Below are 21,002 nucleotides of genomic sequence, written 5' to 3'. Positions count from 1 at the left end.
AAACATGCAGCACAGATAGGAAAAAGAACAGCAGGAGAATAAACATGCAGCACAGATAGGAAAAAGGTGCTGCAAAGGCTGGTGCCCCATAGTAGCAAAGCAAGAATTTACAAAGGAGTGGTGAGGCCCCCCCTAGAGGGGAATCCACATTGTACAGACTGTGAAGCAGTCATTAATGTGAAGCACAGTGTTGGGTGGCATGTTCAGCAACTGCGTGGACGAGCTGTCTCTGTCACAATTTGGCAGTGGCCGTTCACACTGACAGACAGATTATTAGTTATCATGGTCACAAGAATGCTGCAGAGTTGTTGCAGCTATGTTGGTAGATCACATGACTGTCTTTACATCTGGCCTTGCCTTTGGCAGGCTGGGGCATGCCAGTGACCAAACTGGAGTAGGTGGTAGTGGGACGTTGTATGAGGCAGATATTTCATACAGGTCTATTGCCGGGATATGAGCCATGAGGCATGTGATTGGAAGCAGGGGTGGAGTAGGGATGGACAAGGATATTGTGTAGTTCACGTGGGCAGCATAATACCACCTCCTCCTCAATTTTTCTGGTTTTCTTTTTCCATAAGCAAGGTTTATCTTATACTAGCATTCATTTTATTATTTTTCACTGCTCTATTTTAACATTAATCCTTTCGCTGGTATGGATGTGTTGTGGCTGTACAGCACGGCAAATGCTGGTGCCTGTGCTAAGAAATGGTGTTCCAGCCAATATGAAATACTTATCACCCGATTTTTTTAAAACTATTAGACGAAAAAAATTGACTTTTACAGATCTTACAGTCTGATACCTTCACTCAATAAAGAAGTAAATATCTTTTTCTTTTCCATCATACTTATTGCACTGCATCAAATTAAGTAAAACATTGCAAAAAATTTTAAAGAGTTCGCAAAGGAGAAAATGCATTGCGTAAACTTTGTGTATGGTTGATTTTAGCTCATACATCACAATGAACTAAATGTAGATAAGATATCAAAATTTTATTTACAAATGAGAGCTGAGAAATGTCTCATTTCGTTTCCAAGTTATTGGGTTTTATATCCGAAAAGCAGTCATGTGCAATGAGCTCATTTGTGTCTTTGTGCTTGCAAATCATGTGGTCATAAAAATCATCATATCTTGCAAACAACTGAACAAAGGATAAACCATCTGACCATTTATTTGTATCGTTATCGTTCATCCATGCAGTTAGCATATTCTGTATATCCTGATCGGCCCTTTCAACTGAGCCTTGTGTTTGACTGTGACAAGGCTTTCCATGAACCATTTTAACATCTTTCCACATAGCGCATATTTCAGATATGACTTTATTACTAAATTCTCTACCATTATATGACTGCAATATTGCTGGTGCACCAAATGTTAAAAATATTGAAAGAACTTGATGCGCTACTTCTTCAGCTCTTTTAGTTTTCAAAGGTCGTAGCTGCACAAACTTAGTTAAATGATCTTGATACACCATTATGAACTTACATCCGCCATCTCTGTTTGACTGCAGATCTATCATATCAACTTGACATCTTGAGTTTAATTCAGAACTAACCATTGGCTTCACAACAATACTTTTCTTAGGTGCACTGTGTTTCATTTGACACTGTTTGCATAAATTTAAATACAACATTACAACTTCATATGTAATATTTTTGTATTTAACTTTTAACTCTTTAAGCATACGTGTTCTTCCTCGAGGGCCTATTCTGATGTGAGTTTCATATAGTATACTGTACAATTCTTCATTGTTAACATAATACTGTATGTTTGTTTACCTGATTTTAATGGTACAATTAACTTCTCTTCATCATTAATTTTTAAAACATCAAAACGTTTTAATCATCTATAATCCAAAGGTGTGTTGCATTTAACTTTAGCAGAAACCAGTTCAAAAAGTATTTTAGAATACTTTTCTTGAGAAAAATAAAAACAATTGTCTTCTTGTTTACCCGCAATTACGCATTTAACTTTTCATGAAGAAGATCATGATTTACTGCAGTATCCATTTAATATAAATTAAGGTATCGGAAAAAAAATTAGGAACACGTTTCTCGCGTTATCAAATCTTGCACAAGATGGACAAAGCTGATTGACTCCGAGCAGAAAAAAGGATTTGGAAGGAGAGAGCCAGTCGCTTGTTTTATGACTCTTCTGTTTTGGACCTCCACCAGAGCATATCTGTGATTGTCGACACACACCAGAGAGCGTCTGAATGTACAACAATGTAATGAAATATTCGATCTTTCACTGGCGTATTTGGTATCTGTTGACATTCACCGTTGAAAGTCGACATTCTCCAATTTCAGTCAATCACGGTAACATACACACACACCAACAGCAGCAAAAGGGCTAAAAATTAAATTTTACTTCAATAAAAAAGGAAGCTGCAATGAGAAAGCAATTCTGGTTCCCAGTAGTCTATGGATCATCTTCTACATTTTGCTGGCCAAGACAGCAATTTATTACCTTTTAAAATGTGTATATTTTGTGCATTTTTTAATCAGTTCCCACATCATAAACAACAAATGCATTATTACAGTTTCCCCGTCATATTTACCTGCCCATGTTGCTTTATCAGGCACCAATACAAAATGTCTATGAATAGTATTTGGCTTAAATAATATATTTTTAAAAGACATTTCTGGGCGAAGCAGTTCACGAGGTATTTGAAGTGGTTTCACCACAGTAATTGGTACTTGAAATAATGGTCCCTTGCTGGTGCAGCTGATGTCATATGCCTTCAAACTGGAAAACAGAGAGAAAGACCTATTAGCAACCTATGGTGCCACTAAATTAAGGTAATTTAGTAAGAGGGAAGTTATTACCTTGTGAAGAAAACACCATCCGGCAGGCCAGTAGGATCTATTTTCACACTGAAAGTTCGTGCCATATACATTAAGTCCAAGTGTGACGGAAACTGCACCCAAGGCTCACTGCATGTCACTGCAAACTTGATCCGGAAGTCAATTTTGTCATTGTGATCTGAAATTTAAATGCATAGTTGGAGGAGGATTACTATACATCTGTGCATACTACAACTATATTTACAATTTCAATATTAGCAGAAATTTTTTATTTGGGGAAAAAAAGAAGGAAGAATATAGTATTTTATGTCAGAGTGAATTACTGACTTGTTGCACCCACATGAACACTGCTTAAAACACATATAGAGACTTTCAGACTCCACTGAGCAACAGAATGTCAACACTAAAAAATGTTAAAATATGCCCAGTAATTAAATGTTTTATTGATTTGAAAAGTGTTTGATACTGTGAGTTCTGCAGCCCGAAGGTCAGTCAACCAGCAGATAATAGGCAACAAACTAGTGGCCACACCATGAACGAAGCAATTGTGAGCATTAATGGCAGCTACAGATACAAGTATTCCAGTAAGAAACAGGTGTACTGCATCTTTTACCCTTAAATGATATTCTATTATTAACACAGCAGCTGTTAATCAAACTCAACTTGTAATCTCTCCAGCAGAATTGTCAAACTTATTTTTTAAACAAATTTCTGGTTTAAGTAACTACAGCACAAACTCAGTTGCCAGAATGCATTTTAGTTCTATTACTGACACACCTTCAGCAAAAGTTTTAAGTAGTTTACAGATGAAAATATTCACAATTATAACACGATGAAAGTGAAGAAAAAATAAATCACATTTCTTCATCAACACTAAGCACAAAGAAAATAAAAAACTTTCATCAGATTACACCATACAAATGGCTATAGACTGTATTATATGCATCATAAAAAGCTTCAAATATGCATGAAATATGTCGAAATATGCAAGATCAAATAAGGGGGAAAAATACATGGTAGTTACTGCATGCATTATATCTCATAGTTGAACCTGTGCATATCAATAATGAGGAAGAGCACCGGCCATGCAAAAAATCGGTACATTTCGAACACTGATATTTTCTGAATACTTTCTGGTAGAGATTATGAAAGGGGCTTTTCTGGGATTATGTTCTAAGAATTTGCAAAACGGGATGCATACCATGTTTCAAGAATTGTTCCTTCTTTGCCATTGTTGTCAGTAACAAGTAGATGCGATGAGAGTGAGTCGCAGTGAAACGATCAATATGTACATGACCAACTTCTGAGATATATAGCATGCAGAGGGGCACGCTCAAACACTCCGTAATATTTTATTTTAAAACAACATAGAATCATTAATTTTTTGAATACTATTGGACTAAAGCAACATTTATAATTTATTTAACATTTTTCTACTATTGTAAACATAAACAACCAAGTACTGTTCCAAATGTTCAGTAGTAAGATTGTCTTTGATCATTCAAAACATTTTTATGAGCGGAAAAGGACTGTTCTACATCAACTAAGGTAACTGGGCAGTACTTGAAGTTGGGTGTTATGATGGCACTTCACCCGTCCCATTAATAAAACTATCAATTTGGCACGTGGGTTCAAAGCCTGGGTTATCATTTTAAATGTTTTCAAACTTTCCTTCAGGTTTTCTTGGGAATACCTCTGGTAACGAGTTGTTCCCTAGAATAATTTTATTCTTTAACTGAACAGATTCATTCAACACCAAACCTTGAGTTTCAAGCTTTTTAACACTTGCAGATATATGGGAAAAATGAGTGCTAATCACAGAAATGTCTTTGATATCAGAATCATTAAAAGCTTCCTTGCATTGGCAAACTGTCAAAGCCTCTGCACTATCGAAGTCGTTTACCGTGCCTCTAATGGCCTCTAAATATTCACTGTAAAGCAACACAGCTTCAACCCATGTACCTCAATGAGTTACCACCAGTTAGTTTTTAGTTAAAACATACAATAACCGGTGAGAAGGAGCCAAATATGCAAACGCATATTCAATATGCAATCACACATAATATGGTCAATACATATCACCAATTAAAACCAACCAGTTCTAAAATAATACAAGCCATTGCAGCACGTTTGCTTGGCTTATTGTATCATACAGATTAATTTAGGAAATGCCTTAGCTGTACGTTATTTCCTAAATTAATGTGTATGATACAGTAAATTGAGCAAACATGCTGCCAACATGCTCAATGGTTTATGTCAATTCCACCATTACATGTCATCCAGCTGGAAAATGCAGTGGGAAAAATCAATTTATAGATATTGATTTATGACAGCTAAATTACAATCATGGTAAATGAATATGAACTCACATCCACACAAACTCACAGCTAATACAATTTCTTACCAATCAACGATACTCATGACACTTCATAATCTAATTCCCTCAGCATCACCAGAGTTAACTCTACTACACTCCATTATCCATTATTCCTTTGATATATGTTTATTTAACTTGTTTATGTATATAGTAATGTATGTTAGAGCATGTTCATGGCCCAGCCGTAGGAATATTTATTTAATTTCAAGTTCTTTAAATGTAAATCCAGTATTTTGAATGCGGTTCATTATGTTTGTCAATGTGCATTGGCTTGAACACATGGCAGGAGTGCTCTAGCCAATCACAGCACTCGTGAATGGGGAGACTGGATGGAAGTGGGAGGACAGTATGGGAGATGACGGGGGTCCGGGACAGTACGGCGCGACAGATGCACAGTCGCAGCAGAGACTTGGGAGAGCGAGGAGCGGTTTGCGCGTGGTCACGGCAGATAGAAATACTTCGGAATGCCCACTTGTGCACTTGTGAGATTTCCGCGGCTTCTACATTGAAGACTTACTGTAGGTTTAGAAGTGAATATCTTGCGAGCTATGTTGTTGTTCATAACTAATTACATGCAGTAGGAATCTATTGTTTCCCTGTTATTCAACTTATATTTTATTTAATTTCTGGATGATCAACACCAAAAAGTGTTTGTAGAAATGTACCGCATTCTTAAAAGTACTTCTACTATTGTACTCATCATTTAAAGGCATTAAGAGACTACCTGCAGATTTTATTTAACTGCAATCTTTCATTCATAAATTTCCACATTACATTCGCAGTTGCCAAGTGATAGGAACATATGACCATTCGATTTATGTGTACAATATTCATATTCTATACTGTAGACTCAGCAGTATTTGGCTTGTAATGGGGCAACTACGCATCCCAGCGCCTACACAACGAAACTAGCCAAAACTTTTAATATTTCAACTCTGAGCCAGAGGGTATGCAGTTGAAGGCCATCACACCACATCATTTATTAACTGAAAGCCCGCAGTCTGTGGAAAAGAATGAATGTGCAGGAGCAGGGACCACTCTCCAGGACATCACAATGACACATTATGACCTCATATTAAAATAAAATTAAAAAAAAGAAAAGAAAATGTAGTAGATCTTGTTCTGGCATGATCACAATCGCTGGAGGGAAGATGCGGAACGCAAGATCAAAGAAGGCGGTGAGTAAACGACAGCCAATGGTACGAAGAATTGGACCGCAACGTGCCACGTGCGCCCCCTGCAACAAGTGCATATAAACCCCGCTCCTACTAGCCCTGGCGGCATAGATCGGCACCGGATCGCAGACGTAGTTATCAGTGACATGTCAAATTCAAGGAACTTTGCGTATATCAAGAACTTTACTGCTTTCATGTCGCCTCTCGCTAGCGACATTTGACATGTCTCCAAAGTTTAGTATTGTCAAATGCTCTTTACAAATAAAACTAATGTTATTTGTTTGAAATTGTTGTATAGCATTGCTAGACTGCTGCATCCCATACGCATCCTATTAGCGGCGAGTGGGCAAGACCCCACAGACGCCATTCAAACATACCAATTTATGAATTGTTAATAGAAGCAAAGGGAACAAACAGTCAGAGTCGTCTTGTTGAAACTTGCGCTTAAATGTTTTATACAGGAAGCATACACAAAAAGAAACATAATGTCAATATTTCAGCTCCTCACAAAAGACTGAAAACTGCAAAATACATAGTGGCTGGAGAAACGTATGCTCGTGCCGTAGCTACAGCATGTGCAACACAGCGGGCACATACCTAGGTTGATCAAACATAAGTAAGCAGATTGCACAAAGCAATCTTAATTTGTAAAGTGAATTTCATTTTCCGTTGATAGTTTCTCTCAACTATTCACAGTTATCGTTCGATCGAATTTGCAACTGATTTAATGTCCATAATAATTAGCAGTGGTTGCTACTAGCATCAGTCTTTGTGAAGCATCCAGAGTTTCGTGGTAATTTGGTCCAATTAATTTTTTCAACCGTGCAAAGATTATTTCTATCCTTCTACGACCTCACTAAATAGATTCAGAAAATTATATGGAAAAGGAAGTTGCAAAATTGTGGAAGTTTACGTCAAGTGTACATGTAGAGGAGATATCATTACTGGGTAATACTAAAGAGATATGTATAGCTGTTGTGAAGATGAATCATCTCACTTTCCCTAAAATGTTGTGCATAAAGCCAACTAGTCAGGTTTTGTGCAAGACCTGCATGCAAACTGCACTTTATCATTTGAAATGAGGAGGGGGGGGGGGGGGGGGGGGCAGACACTTATAACTCAATTAATGCTATGACACACGTGTATTCTACAATGTTAGTGACAAGTTATCAGTGGATTATTGTTTCCATAGCATTACATCTGTCCTTGGGAGGGGTGGGGAGGTGGGGCATATGTTTATTTCCGAAAATCTTGAATTTTCAATCTACTCTTATCATTTGCTCAAAACAATTCATTGCATTTGTTGGACTCTTACTCTGGACATAACACCTCTGTCTTTAGAAGGATAATGAAAAGACTTAATATTCATTCCATCTGGAACTAATAGCATGATTCAGCCTCTTGATAATATTTTTTTCAAAAGTGTACTTTACTTTTCAGGAAATCCATGGATATTGTAATTTCTGATAGTTCTTTACTATTTCAGGTTCATCAAGGGCACAGTATTGTTACACTTCAGCCATTTCTGCAATCTCAGTCTGCATAATCACAGTGTATGAATTTGACGAAACATGACTGGTACACAGCACAATATGCAGAACAATGATTAGTACCACTTCTTACTCCATTCCAGTTCTGTATAAATAAAACTAGTAATTACTGTTAAGTGCCTGAATGTGTTCATTTTTCTTTTATCAGGTGTGCCTGGTGCAAGGAAAACATTTGTTTTTGTCATCCAAAAGACATTCCGAATTTTTATGACAATGACAAGGAAAAAACAAGGAACTGTTTCCTCATTAGTAAAGTATAAATTATTCAAAAATTATCATTATAACTGTACCACATGAATTATAGCACTTAATGTCACAAAATTAAAGACCTGACTGATGGAAGTCACCTATAACATACATCATAAACTGTCTCGATTTTCTTTCCTTCGTTTGTCAATTGGGTAACAATTACACCTGCAGCAGCTTAGCTGTCAATATGAACTGCTGGTTCCTCTGAAAATTAATGATTTGAGACATTTTTGGCATTGTTTAAGTGCTTAAAATTTGCATGTGTACACTTTTCATTTTGTGCTATGTAGTACTACAGTCTCGTCACAGATGCATCTGTTTATTCAGTGATGTGTGTGGCAGGCAGGAAGGCCTGTAGAAACTGCTGTTATAAGCAGTTCATCATGTGGAGAAACTGAGTAGCTTTAACACTTTTTCTAAAATAATTGCAGTGTAACTTAGCAGCTAAAATTTTGGCAGCGCATTTCTTTTGGTGCATTCTTCTGGCGTGAAAAATTTCAGTGTAGCTTTTGACATTTCGGACTGGACTATTTCCTAGTGAGAATGAACAAGTGAAACCTATTTTAGATGGATAATATATCAATGAAAATAATCAATTTTTAAAATATAATGTCATTGGATGAACAAAAAAATCAAAGTGAGGGTAGGGGAAAGAGAAGTCAGAAAATGAAAGCTATAGAAAATTAACTCCATCTGGGTGGCAAGAACAAAGGACATGTTGTAATGCCAGCTCTCACCTGCAGAGTTCTGAGAAACTGGTGTCTGGGGGAAGAATCCATAGCACATGTGAAATACACACCAAGGTCTTGACTGTCATGTTGTAGAGCATACTGTGCAACAGGTTATTGTCTGTGGTCAGTACACACCCTCTGGCTATGCATATTCATCCTAACTGACAACTTGGTACAAGGCCACATAGTGTTTACATAACAGCTGGTATACAATGTGTAGTTTCCAGGTTGCTCTCCCATTGATAGTATATGTTTTACCAGTTACATGGCAGGAGTAAGTCATGGTAGGAGGGTACATGGGCAAGCTGCGGGGACAGTCAGATGGGTAGGAGCCATAGTGTACAGAAAAGGGTACAGAAGGAGCACCCACTTCCCTACTTATGCTCATCTTATGAACATATAATATCAATGAGCCACTTGTGAAATGACACATCCTATACCAGCTGTTATGTGAACACTGTTCGGCCTTGTAAATCACCTAGACGACCACCAAGTTATCAGTTCGGACGTATAGGCATAGCAAGAGGATGTATACTAGTAACACGCAATAACCTGTTGCACAGTATACTCTGCAACATGACAGTCGTGATCTTGGTGTGTATTTCACCATATGTGCCACCTGGATTCTTCCCCCAGAGACCAAAGCAGTATTCATTTACGAGGGCTATCCACAAAGTACATTACGTTTTGGAATTAAAAATAAATAAAGTATTGGAATTTTTTTTTATTATATACAGATGAAAGCCACACTTAAATACTACTTTTCTACATAGTTGCCATTTAAAGTAAGGCACTTATCGTAGCGATGGACGAGCTTGGAAATTCCTTCGTCGTAAAATTCGACCGCCTGCGCCTTCAACTACATGGTTACCTCCTCTTGAAGCTGTGCGTCGTCATCAAAACGCTGCATAGCCAACTACTTCTTCATTGCTGGGAATAAATGGAAGTCGCTCGGTGCCAGGTCGGGACTGTACGGCGGATGAGGAAACAACTGCCACTTAAAAGATTCGAGAACTTCACGAGTGGCATTTGCCGTGTGGGCCTGGGCGTTGTCGTGAATCGGCAAGATCTTTGAGCCCAACTTTCCCCTGCGCTTGTTTTGTATTGCTCTTCTGAGGTTGTGCAGAGTTTGGCAATACCTTTTAGAGTTTATTGTAGTGCCTCTTTCCAGAAAATCCACAAAAATCACACGTGGTTGAAGGCGCATTTATCACTGTCACTTAAACCGATTCTATGCAACCTTTCATTAGTGGGTATAACATCGTTTACCACTTTATAGCATGTGGACGCCACTTCAGCAGTGTGTACCCCTAAGGAGCAAGGAGCATGGTTGGAACGCAAAAAGGGTTGGATTATCAGAGGAACACTTTTATTGTCCCGTAACATTACGATAGGGCACACCTTTTATTTTCAACTGCAAATTTTATCCAAAATACTGTTCATGTAGAAACAGTAGCAAAACAAAAGGAAAAAAGTTGACACACTAAATAATCTTACATGAAAGCATAATGTATGGTAGTGCCTGTACTGTAAAATGTGTCTGTATCATATAGTAAGATATTGTTCATGCACGTGAAACTACACATAAATTATTACAGTGCTGCACTGACACATAATTTATTTGCACTTAACTGTTTAAAACATGAAGAATCACGCAGTAAAACAAGTTCTGTTCATAAAAAGGATGAAGAAAGTCTGTAATGAAATTTTACTTAGCAGACAACAACCTTGATTTTGCCGTAACGTGCTGCCATTTCCTAATCCACAAAACGTCGATCTGGGTAGATGTAGATCTTTGTTTGATGTATTGATGGGCTACGTCAAATGCATTTTCAGCCTCTGTATGTGATACTCAAACTATAGATTCATTCTCTTCATATCATCTTTCTCGTTCTCATCAACTGTTAAGTGTTACAGCATCAATGATTTGATCATCAGTTAATTCTAATCGCTTTCCCAGTGAGGCATTGCCATGTTGAATAATTGGGTTTCTGCCCATGCAGAAAAGATGCGAATAACCAGCAGAAACCCAATTGTTCAACATGACAATGCCTCGCCAGGAAAGCCTGAAGAATTACAATTTTTTTTCCATTGGACAGTCAGCATCAGCTGTGCTGATCCACTCACTCAAGTCACTGGGCTCAACATCTCATTGTAAAGTTTGCAAATCCCTCAAAATTACTTGAGTGTCTATATCTTGGCTTTCATCACTTGTTGCATGGGCTGTTTCATTTTGATTCTCTTCTTCACTAGTTTCTTTTCATGTTTTCTCTTTATTTTCACTCATTTTTGGCAACAGTTTGCACCAATATTTTTCAAGCATTTATGTCTGCATTTCTTCCCAAGCTTCAGCAACTGTATAGATTACATCCAATGTATTTGATTTCATTGCTTGAAACAAGCTGCTGCCTTCTTGTGCCCTCTCTAAAATTGACCCAATGTATTTTTGATGATATCTCTTCAGCCACTCACTCACTGATCCCCCTGTTCTATGGGCTGGATTACACACTTTGTGTGGCATGAAGAAAAAGCTTTTATTTCATCTTTGTCAAGTTCACCTTCAGAGTATCAATGTAGCATATTTAGGGAGGGTCCCCCCCCCTCCCTCCCTCTCCTGTCAAAGACAACAGCATCTTATGACTTCCCTTAGTGTTATTGTAGAAAGCAATAGTTATTCTACATTTGGCAAGTTTTGTACCTATTACAGACTTGTTTTGGGCAACAAGAGTTCTTGTAGGGAGGATTTTGTAGTTTGCACCAGATTGCCACTGTTATACATTTGATCAGCAGTCAGCTTAAGCTCTTTAACCAAGTTTTCAAATTTTGGAACAAATTAATTGGCAGCTGTTTTGTCAGCAGACAGCATTTCACTGGAAATAATTACATTTCGAATGCCTTATCATTTTTTTTTTCCATTGGTGTAACCAGCCTTCAAACTCACTGCAAACTTTTCATTTTCATTTTCATTGCTTCAATCTAATTTTTCGTGCAAAGTGCCTTTTCTTTTACAATTGGTCAGACAACAGAGTTCCTTTTCTTCTCCCCTGCTCAAACTGACCCAAAAAGCATTGTCTAGGCTCCTTCAAAGTCTTGCATATTTTTAGCCCTTTCTCCTCATAAATCGTCATTGGATGGCTTTCAAGAGTATTCCTACTCAGTGTCACATGATTTAAACAAACAGGAAAATCCAGGGTGGAATGTAACAACATTACGAAAAGGAAAAGCTGATACTCACCTTATAGCGGAGATGCTGTGTCGCAGGTACACCTATCTGCGACTCAGAATCTCAGCTATAAGGTGAGTAGCAGCTTTCCTTTTCATAATATTGTCAAATGATTTAGTTTAACACACTTTAATACGTAAGAGCTCTGTCACTAATCAATACAACAAACACATGCTTAATAACACTTACTGACTGAGTTAGAAAGAAATTATTTCATACCAATGGTCAGCTGCATACTTATCCGTATGGCAGTTGATAAATCACTGACAAATCCAAACGAACACAGAAATGGGATGGTTAGGTTAAGTGGGTAGTCTGACCATTCGAGGTTGGATTGGCGAAGTTCTACTGTACCCTTTTTAGGTTTGGCTGGGTTCTATAGAAGTTTTATAAACTGTCAGGCCGTGGAGGATCCACAATTGCTAATCTAATGAACCAAAAGACTAATGGGTTTGGGATGATAGCAGATCTGAATCTTTAATAACATTAAGCAAGCACTACTAGAAGGTTAAATTTTATGTAATTCTAAAATGAATTAAGCATTAAAATTGGCCATGGAATATGGTTACGGCTGTAAATTGTTGCTAGGAGAATGGGATGAAGAGAAACGTGAACACCAAACCACAGCTTTTACTAGTTGAAATCTTAGTCTCAGCTGAATTACTTTGTGACTGAGAAAGAATTTCGCCTATTGTTTGGAGTCTACAAAAATTGCAGCTCTAATATGAGGCTCTAATGTAACAACTTACACAGACCATCAAGCATTAACTTTTTAATTGAAAGTAGATTATTATGTAGTGAATTAAAGAGATGTGTTTTATTTTTACACTTGATGTGGTTCATGTTGCCCTTTCTCGTTTGCCATTATGTATGAATAATGACTGTGGAACTGGAAGACCTGAAGCCATATTTAGAGTTAATTTTATGTCAATAACTTAATCTAATGGCATAATATTGTTAGCTTGGACGATAAAAAACAGCTTAATCCTTCACTCCACTTCTTTTTTAGAACCTGTTTTTTTTTTAAAGGATGTCAGGAAAAATAATAAAAATTACACAATCTTCATTCCAGAAAAAATATATTTTTTTAATCCTTTGCACTTATGCGAAACCGTGTTGAATTTAAAAATTATACATTCTTCATTCTGCAGGGATTTACACCATGTCAAATTTACACCAAATGAACAACAGTTATGGTAGAATAATCTTCCTGTCAAAAATGGGTTGATGGCACATGTCTTTACATACTATGGAATGCAAGAAAGTAGTTTTTGTTTTTATTTAAATAAAGTTTACTTTGAGGTTCTCACATATGACAAAGGTATATAGCCTTCACAGTTAGAGCATTTGCATACTGTTATCTTATAATTCCACACTGACCAGTGATTACAGGGATCCAATCTTATATCCTTTGGAGGTAATGCTGATCCCTTATATTTAAGCCTGTTGATCACTACTGGATCTGCACTAGCTCATCAACTTTTTTTTTCCCCTCCAGAACTGTTCTCCCCCTCCACAAACCATGGACCTTGCCTTTGGTGGGGAGGCTTGCGTGCCTCAGCGATACAGATAGCCGTACCGTAGGTGCAACCACAACGGAGGGGTATCTGTTGAGAGGCTAGACATACGCATGGTTCCTAAAGAGGGGCAGCAGTCTTTTCAATAGTTGCAGGGGCAACAGTCTGGATGATTGACTGATCTGGCCTTGTAACACTAACCAAAACAGCCTTGCTGTGCTAGTACTGCAAATGGTTGAAAGCAAGGGGAAACTACAGCAGTAATTTTTCCCGAGCGCATGCAGCTTTACTGTATGGTTAATGATGATGGTGTCCTCTTGGGTAAAATAGTCCCCCATTCAGACCTCCGGGCGGGGACTACTCAAGAGGACGTCGTTATCGGGAGAAAGAAAACTGGCATTCTACGGATCGGAGTTTGGAATGTCAGATCCCTTAATCGGACAGGTAGGTTAGAAAATTTAAAAAGGGAGATGGATAGGTTAAAGTTAGTTATAGTGGGAATTAGTGAAGTTCGGTGGCAGGAGGAACAAGACTTTTGGTCAGGCAAATACAGGGTTATAAATACAAAGTCAAATAGGGGTAATGCAGGAGTAGGTTTAATAATAAATAAAAAAAATAGGAATGCGAGTAAGCTACTACAAACAGCATAGTGAACGCATTATTGTGGACAAGATAGACACGAAGCCCACGCCTACTACAGTAGTACAAGTTTATATGCCAACTAGCTCTGCAGATGACGAAGAAATTGAAGAAATGTATGACGAAATAAAAGAAATTATTCAGATAGTGAAGGGAGACGAAAATTTAATAGTCATGGGTGACGGGAATTCGGTAGTAGGAAAAGGGAGAGAAGGAAACATAGTAGATGAATATGGATTGGGGCTAGGAAATGAAAGAGGAAGCCGCCTGGTAGAATTTTGCACAGAGCACAACTTAATCATAGCTAACACTTACTTCAAGAATCATGAAAGAGGGTTGCATACATGGAAGAACCCTGGAGATACTAGAAGGTTTCAGATAGATTCTATGATGGTAAGACAGAGATTTAGGAACCAGGTTTTAAATTGTAAGACATTTCCAGGGGCAGATGTGGACTCTGACCACAATCTATTGGTTATGAACTGTAGATTAAAACTGAAGAAACTGCAAAAAGGTGGGAATTTAAGGAGATGAGACCTGGATAAACTGACTAAACCAGAGGTTGTACAGAGTTTCAGGGAGAGCGTAGGGGAACAAATGGCAGGAATGGGGGAAAGAAATACAGTAGAAGAAGAATGGGTAGCTTTGAGGGTTGAAGTAGTGAAGGCAGCAGAGTATCAAGTAGGTAAAAAGACGACGGCTAGTAGAAATCCTTGGGTAACAGAAGAGATACTGAATTTAATTGATGAAAGGAGAAAATGTAAAAATGCAGTAAATGAAGCAGGCAAAAAGGAATACAAACGTCTCAAAAATGAGATCGACAGGAAGTGCAAAATGGCTAAGCAGAGATGGCTAGAGGACAAATGTAAGGATGTAGAGGCTTATCTCACTAGGGGTAAGATAGATACTGCCTACAGGAAAATTAAAGAGACCTTTGGAGATAAGAGAACCACTTGTATGAACACCAAGAGCTCAGATGGAAGTCCAGTTCTAAGCAAAGAAGGGAAAGCAGAAAGGTGGAAGGAGTATATAGAGGGTCAATACAAGGTACTTGAGGACAATATTCTGGAAATGGAAGAGGATGTAGATGAAGATGAAATGGGAGATATGATACTGCTTGAAGTGTTTGATAGAGCACTGAAAGACCTGAGTCGAAACAAGGCCCTGGGAGTAGACAACATTCCATTAGAACTACTGATGGCCTTGGGAGAGCCAGTCGTGACAAAACTCTACCATCTGGTGAGCAAGATGTATGAGACAGGCGAAATACCCTCAGACTTCAAGAAGAATATAATAATTCCAATCCCAAGGAAAGCAGGTGTTGACAGATGAGAAATTTATCGAACTATCAGTTTAATAAGTCACGGCTGCAAAATATTAACGTGAATTCTTTACAGACAAATGGAAAAACTAGTAGAAGCCGACCTAGGGGAAGATCACTTTGGATTCCGTAGAAATATTGGAACACTTGAGGCAATACTGACCTTACGACTTATCTTAGAAGCTAGATTAAGGAAAGGCAAACCTAGGTATCTAGCATTTTTAGACTTAGAGAAAGCTTTTGACAATGTTGAATGGAATACTCTCTTTCAAATTCTGAAGGTGGCAGGGGTAAAATATAGGGAGCGAATAGCTATTTACAATTTGTATAGAAACTAAATGGCAGTTATAAGAGTTGAGGGGCATGAAAGGGAAGCAGTGGTTGGGAAGGGAGTGAGACAGGGTTGTAGCCTCTCCCCGATGTTATTCAATCTGTATATTCAGCAAGCAGTGAAGGAAACAAAAGAAAAATTCGGAGTAGGTATTAAAATGCATGCAGAAGTAATAAAAATTTTGAGGTAACTCTTCAGGCTTTCCCGGCGAGATCTTGACATGTCGAGCAATCGGGTCTACTGCCAGATGTTTGTGTCGCTCTGGCACAATATTTCGGCCACGTAACTCGTTGCCTTCTTCAGGTGCTACCTGAAGAAGGCAACGAGTTACGTGGCCGAAATATTGTGCCAGAGCGACACAAACATCCGGCAGTAGACCCAATTGTTCGACATGTCAAATACTTTGAGGTTCGCCGATGACATTGTAATTCCGTCAGAGACAGCAAAGGACTTGGAAGAGCAGTTGAACGGAATGGATAGTGTCTTGAAAGGAGGATATAAGATGAACATCAACAAAAGCAAAACGAGGATAATGGAATGTAGTCGAATTAAGTCAGATGATGCTGAGGGAATTAGATTAGGAAATGATACACTTAAAGTAGTAAAGGAGTTTTGCTATTTGGGGAGCAAAATAACTGATGATGGTCGATGTAGAGAGGATATAAAATGTAGACTGGCAATGGCAAGGAAAGCGTTTCTGAAGAAGAGAAATTTGTTAACATCGAGTATAGATTTAAGTGTCAGGAAGTCGTTTCTGAAAGTATTTGTATGGAGTGTGGCCATGTATGGAAGTGAAACATGGACGATAAATAGTTTAGACAAGAAGAGAATAGAAGCTTCGAAATGTGGTGCTACAGAAGACTGCTGAAGATTAGAAGGGTAGATCACATAACTAATGAGGAGGTATTGAATAGGGTTGGGGAGAAGAGAAGTTTGTGGCACAACTTTACTAGAAGAAGGGATCGGTTGGTAGGACATGTTCTGAGGCATCAAGGGATCACCAAATTAGTATTGGAGGGCAGCGTGGAGGGTAAAAATCATAGAGGGAGACCAAGAGATGAATACACTAAGCAGATTCAGAAGGATGTAGGTTGCAGTAGGTACTGGGAGATGAAGAAGCTTGCACAGGATAGAGTAACATGGAGAGCTGCATCAAACCAGTCTCAGGACTGAAGACCACAACAACAACAACAACAATAACAACAACAACAGGACTGTTCTGGCCCAGAGTTTGAGCCAATTCAATTCTAATTGGCTTCTGGTTAATGGTATGTCTGCTGTTCTTTTTTTCAGCAAGTATCCTTCTGTAGATAGTACACGAATTTATGACTCTTACATCAATCAGATGCAAAAACAAATGTAAATATCCTCGTTTGGATCTAATCTTTATACAACACCTAGCAATGTTGCTGTTTAATAAATCCACATTTCCCATACGTGAGCTGTAAACAGAAATAACAGCAGGGCGTGGTATCATTCCATGTTCTCTCTTCTTTCTGTCAAACCATATCACTTCAGATTTTGGTAGCTCACTGACAAAAGGAGGCAGAAAACAGACAATCCTGTTGCCTTCATACAAAATGGAGGAAATGTCCATTTTGTCAACAACAGTAATGTATTTCTCAGAATACCCACATACTTCATTCCTCAGTTCCTTTCCATGTTGAAATTTACAATATGGTATTCATCCCTTCAGATTGCTCCCACATACTGAATCGCTAACGTGAGCAAGTGTACAACTAGGTCTGTAGAGGTGTAGTATATGTCAAAGTACAATGCACTACAATATTAAATAATTACTTTTTCAAAACCCTAGAATTGTCTCCCATTCCAACACATAAGTTTGAAATTTGGCTCAAAGGTACCCACAACTTTCCTCCGTAATGATTCAAAAGAGTGGCACCCTGCAACATCACCCACGGGCATGGCGACACTTGAAACAGCAAGCTGTCAACACATGCAAAAAGAAAGTCACAGCTCATGTGAGCTGTGCAGTGGGTTAATCATGTTACATTGGCATCAAATTTCATCACAATTCTGGCAACGGCATTGTGGACATGTCACACAATGAAAAGGTCATAATACACTCTCTTACCCTTATTTTACACCTTCTTTTGACACCTCTGCAGTGGACGTCAGAACAGTGACACCAATCACTAAAGTCTTAAATTTTCGTATGGGTGACCATGGAAAACATTTCAGACACACCACTCACAATCGACATGAAAAGGCCTCAGGGGGTAACATAAAGGGTGCCAGTGAGGCCCTCCCTTACCTTGGCTTGTTGATTACCATACATTTTGCACTAAAAACTGACAGTTCGCAGTGCAATGACATTCTTGACAAATTTTGTCACTGCTGCCACTCCCTGGGCTTTTCAACCTTACTCTAAGAACATCGGGAGGCTGCAACTACACTGAATGTGATCTCACCCCTTTGGAGGGTAGTGTGACGGTTTAGAAACCAGTAGGGACTGTTCAGAACCACTCAATGAAATCTGAATGTGATCCGAAGCAGTAAAGGGCTTTTATGCTTTTTCATCCCTCCTTCTGTGTGCCCGTCTGCGGCGTAATGATTGAAGGGTTTGACATTGACTCATGCATGAATAAAATGGAAAAGTGTCCCTCTACCAGTTAGACATCCTTGGTATCACCTACGCATGTTTCCTGATCAGATTAAAAATGTTCCTGCCAGGAACTTTGCTATAACTCAGCCTGGCAGCTGATCTAGTGCATGAAGGTAGCCAAAATGCACCCAAGAGTGTCGAAGGGGTTGCATGAATCTTAGGTGCTAGAGCGGCCGCTAGGCTGAACTGGTGTCCAAGTCTCTTACAGGTAGATTTTTAACATGCTCAAGATAGGTGTGTGGGTGGTACCAAGGATGTTGACGAACCGGGTGATATTAGAAGGATACTTTGCCATTTTATTCCTGCACATGTCAGTGTCGAACCCTCCCGTCATGCCACAGGAGGGCACAAAAAGGGAGGGACAAAAAAGCATAAAAGCACTTTACTGCTTCAAATCACGTTACGATTTCACTGAATGGCTTTGTATGGTCCCTCATGGTTCCACTCTGTACGGCACAACAAAAATTGCTGTCCCACTATACTTCAAAGGGGTGAGATTAAATTCAATGGGATTGCAGCCCTGCTATGTCCTTAGAATGTGAACTGTCATTTCTGAGCATGAAATGTGATTGCACCAAGGGGAATGGTGGTTTCACTGACACCATTTATGCCATTCCCCGAGGCCTTTTTGTATCGATCCAGAGTGGTGGTATATCTGAAATGTTTTCCTTAATGCTTCTACAATCTTTGGAGAGGCTACTCTGTTCGGCTCGTACTTCTGCTAATAAATAGTTGAGTACTACATGAATCAATTTTTTTGTTTATATGCAATACCGCATAATAATGCTCTTACCCACACATTAATGATAACAAATCAATGTTGCCTTCATTCCACTTTCTTCTAGTTTCTTGTGCTAGTTTGAATGTCGTAATCGATCATTCTCATATTTTAAAAATGAACACTGTAAAGTTATTACTTTTGAAGAATTCATGGACCTACAATGTCCATCTGACCGTGAAAATGGCTTACATTTTGATATTTCACAAGAAGATCCTATTATAACTCTAAATTACCTGGAGTCTGCAAATAGTGATAGCGAACCTGTGTCTATTAGAGGGGCCTCACAAGATTAAAACAATTTTTTGGTGGATGATGATAATGACCATGTTGCCAATATATCAATACTATAAGCTTCTGAAAACACACTAAGATGCGAAATAATCAGATCATTTGAGAAAAACAAAGTTCATAATGAAATACATACTAGAGCAACTGGAAATGTGGTTTGCTCTTAAGGGAAACTCCGAAGTATCAGAACTACAAGATCAGGATCACTTTTTTGAAAGCCCATAACTGTCTCCCAATGCAACAGGTAAGTTTGAATTTGGCTCAAAGGTGCCTACAAGCTTCCACTGTAATGGTGCAGAACGTGGCACCCTGCAACATCACCCTCTGGCATGGTGACACTTCAAAAGCAAGCTGTTCACATATGTGAAGAAACACCACAGCTCAGAAGTTCATGTAAGCTGTTACACTGGCACGAAATTGCACCACAATTCTGCCCAAAACATTGAAGAACAGGTAGTTCTAAAATAACAGTAAATTATCTCCCATGGCACTTACGAAAAGTGCTATGGGTCTTTCAGAATATGTAAGTTTATTAATAAATATCTCTTTTAAAAGCTTAAGTGCAAAAGTAAAAGAATTAACAAAAATGTAAGGAATAGGATAGACCGCTACTCACCATAAAGATGACCCGTTGAGTCGCAGATAGTCAGTCACAGTCTCACACACACACACACACACACACACACACACACACACACACACACACACACAAAGAAAGTATGCCTCACGCGCGTTCTGCTGCTGCCAGTGACAGCTCCAATTACAATTTTTCATAATTTTACATGAATTACCTTATTTATCTACTGGACTTACGTCAGTGGAAGTACTAAAACAAGAGATCTACTAGAGAATCATTATTCCAATTATTTAAATTGCCATAGGGTATAATTCAGGAAAAGAATGATATTCCTGAATATGTGGAGATAAATTAAACAAGAAGGAACATTATAAAGTAAAAAGCAGTATAATCATAAGATTGCAACACCTGATTTTTGATGCAGATGTTGTGGTGTTAGTCAAGGCTGATCATCCAAATTCTGATATAAAGAAAGAGACTAGCAAGTTTTTCTATAAATATGAAGGTTCTTATATGGTGACAGACATTCCACATCCAAAAACAGTACTTCTGTCAAGTGTAAAATATAAGGGATTATCGTTAAAAGATTCCCCAGGAGTTCACATTGTATGTGAATCTGTCGACTGATGCCTACAGGGTCGAAAGTCAGTCACGTTTCTTCACTTTCTGTTTTCCATACAGTGATCCTCCTCTCCTACTATTCTATATACTTTAATTATATTTTCTCTATCATGACTGGAGACTGTAACCACCTAATATAATTTTCTAACAGAGTTAGTTGGTTGATCTGAGGAAGGGGACCAAGCAGCGAG

The 21,002-nt window shown here is 38.4% G+C and overlaps 1 protein-coding gene across 2 annotated transcripts in view; it reads right to left on the bottom strand.

Annotated features, from left to right (window-relative positions):
• Positions 1-21,002, bottom strand: part of LOC126176858 (tripeptidyl-peptidase 2) — a 347,489-nt gene that overhangs the window by 152,165 nt on the left and 174,322 nt on the right. For both annotated transcript variants that reach the window (XM_049924044.1, XM_049924045.1), the window contains exons 12-13: positions 2,827-2,983; positions 2,559-2,746 (exon numbers count right to left, since the gene is read on the bottom strand). In XM_049924044.1, coding sequence (XP_049780001.1) covers positions 2,559-2,746; positions 2,827-2,983 — 345 coding nt within the window. The remainder of the gene's footprint in view (positions 1-2,558; positions 2,747-2,826; positions 2,984-21,002) is intronic.

The sequence above is a fragment of the Schistocerca cancellata genome, chromosome 3 (assembly GCF_023864275.1).
Source record: "Schistocerca cancellata isolate TAMUIC-IGC-003103 chromosome 3, iqSchCanc2.1, whole genome shotgun sequence".
Lineage (NCBI taxonomy): Eukaryota > Metazoa > Arthropoda > Insecta > Orthoptera > Acrididae > Schistocerca > Schistocerca cancellata.
The sequence above is the reverse complement of the archived record's forward strand: the minus strand, read 5'-3'. Positions and strand labels throughout refer to the sequence as shown.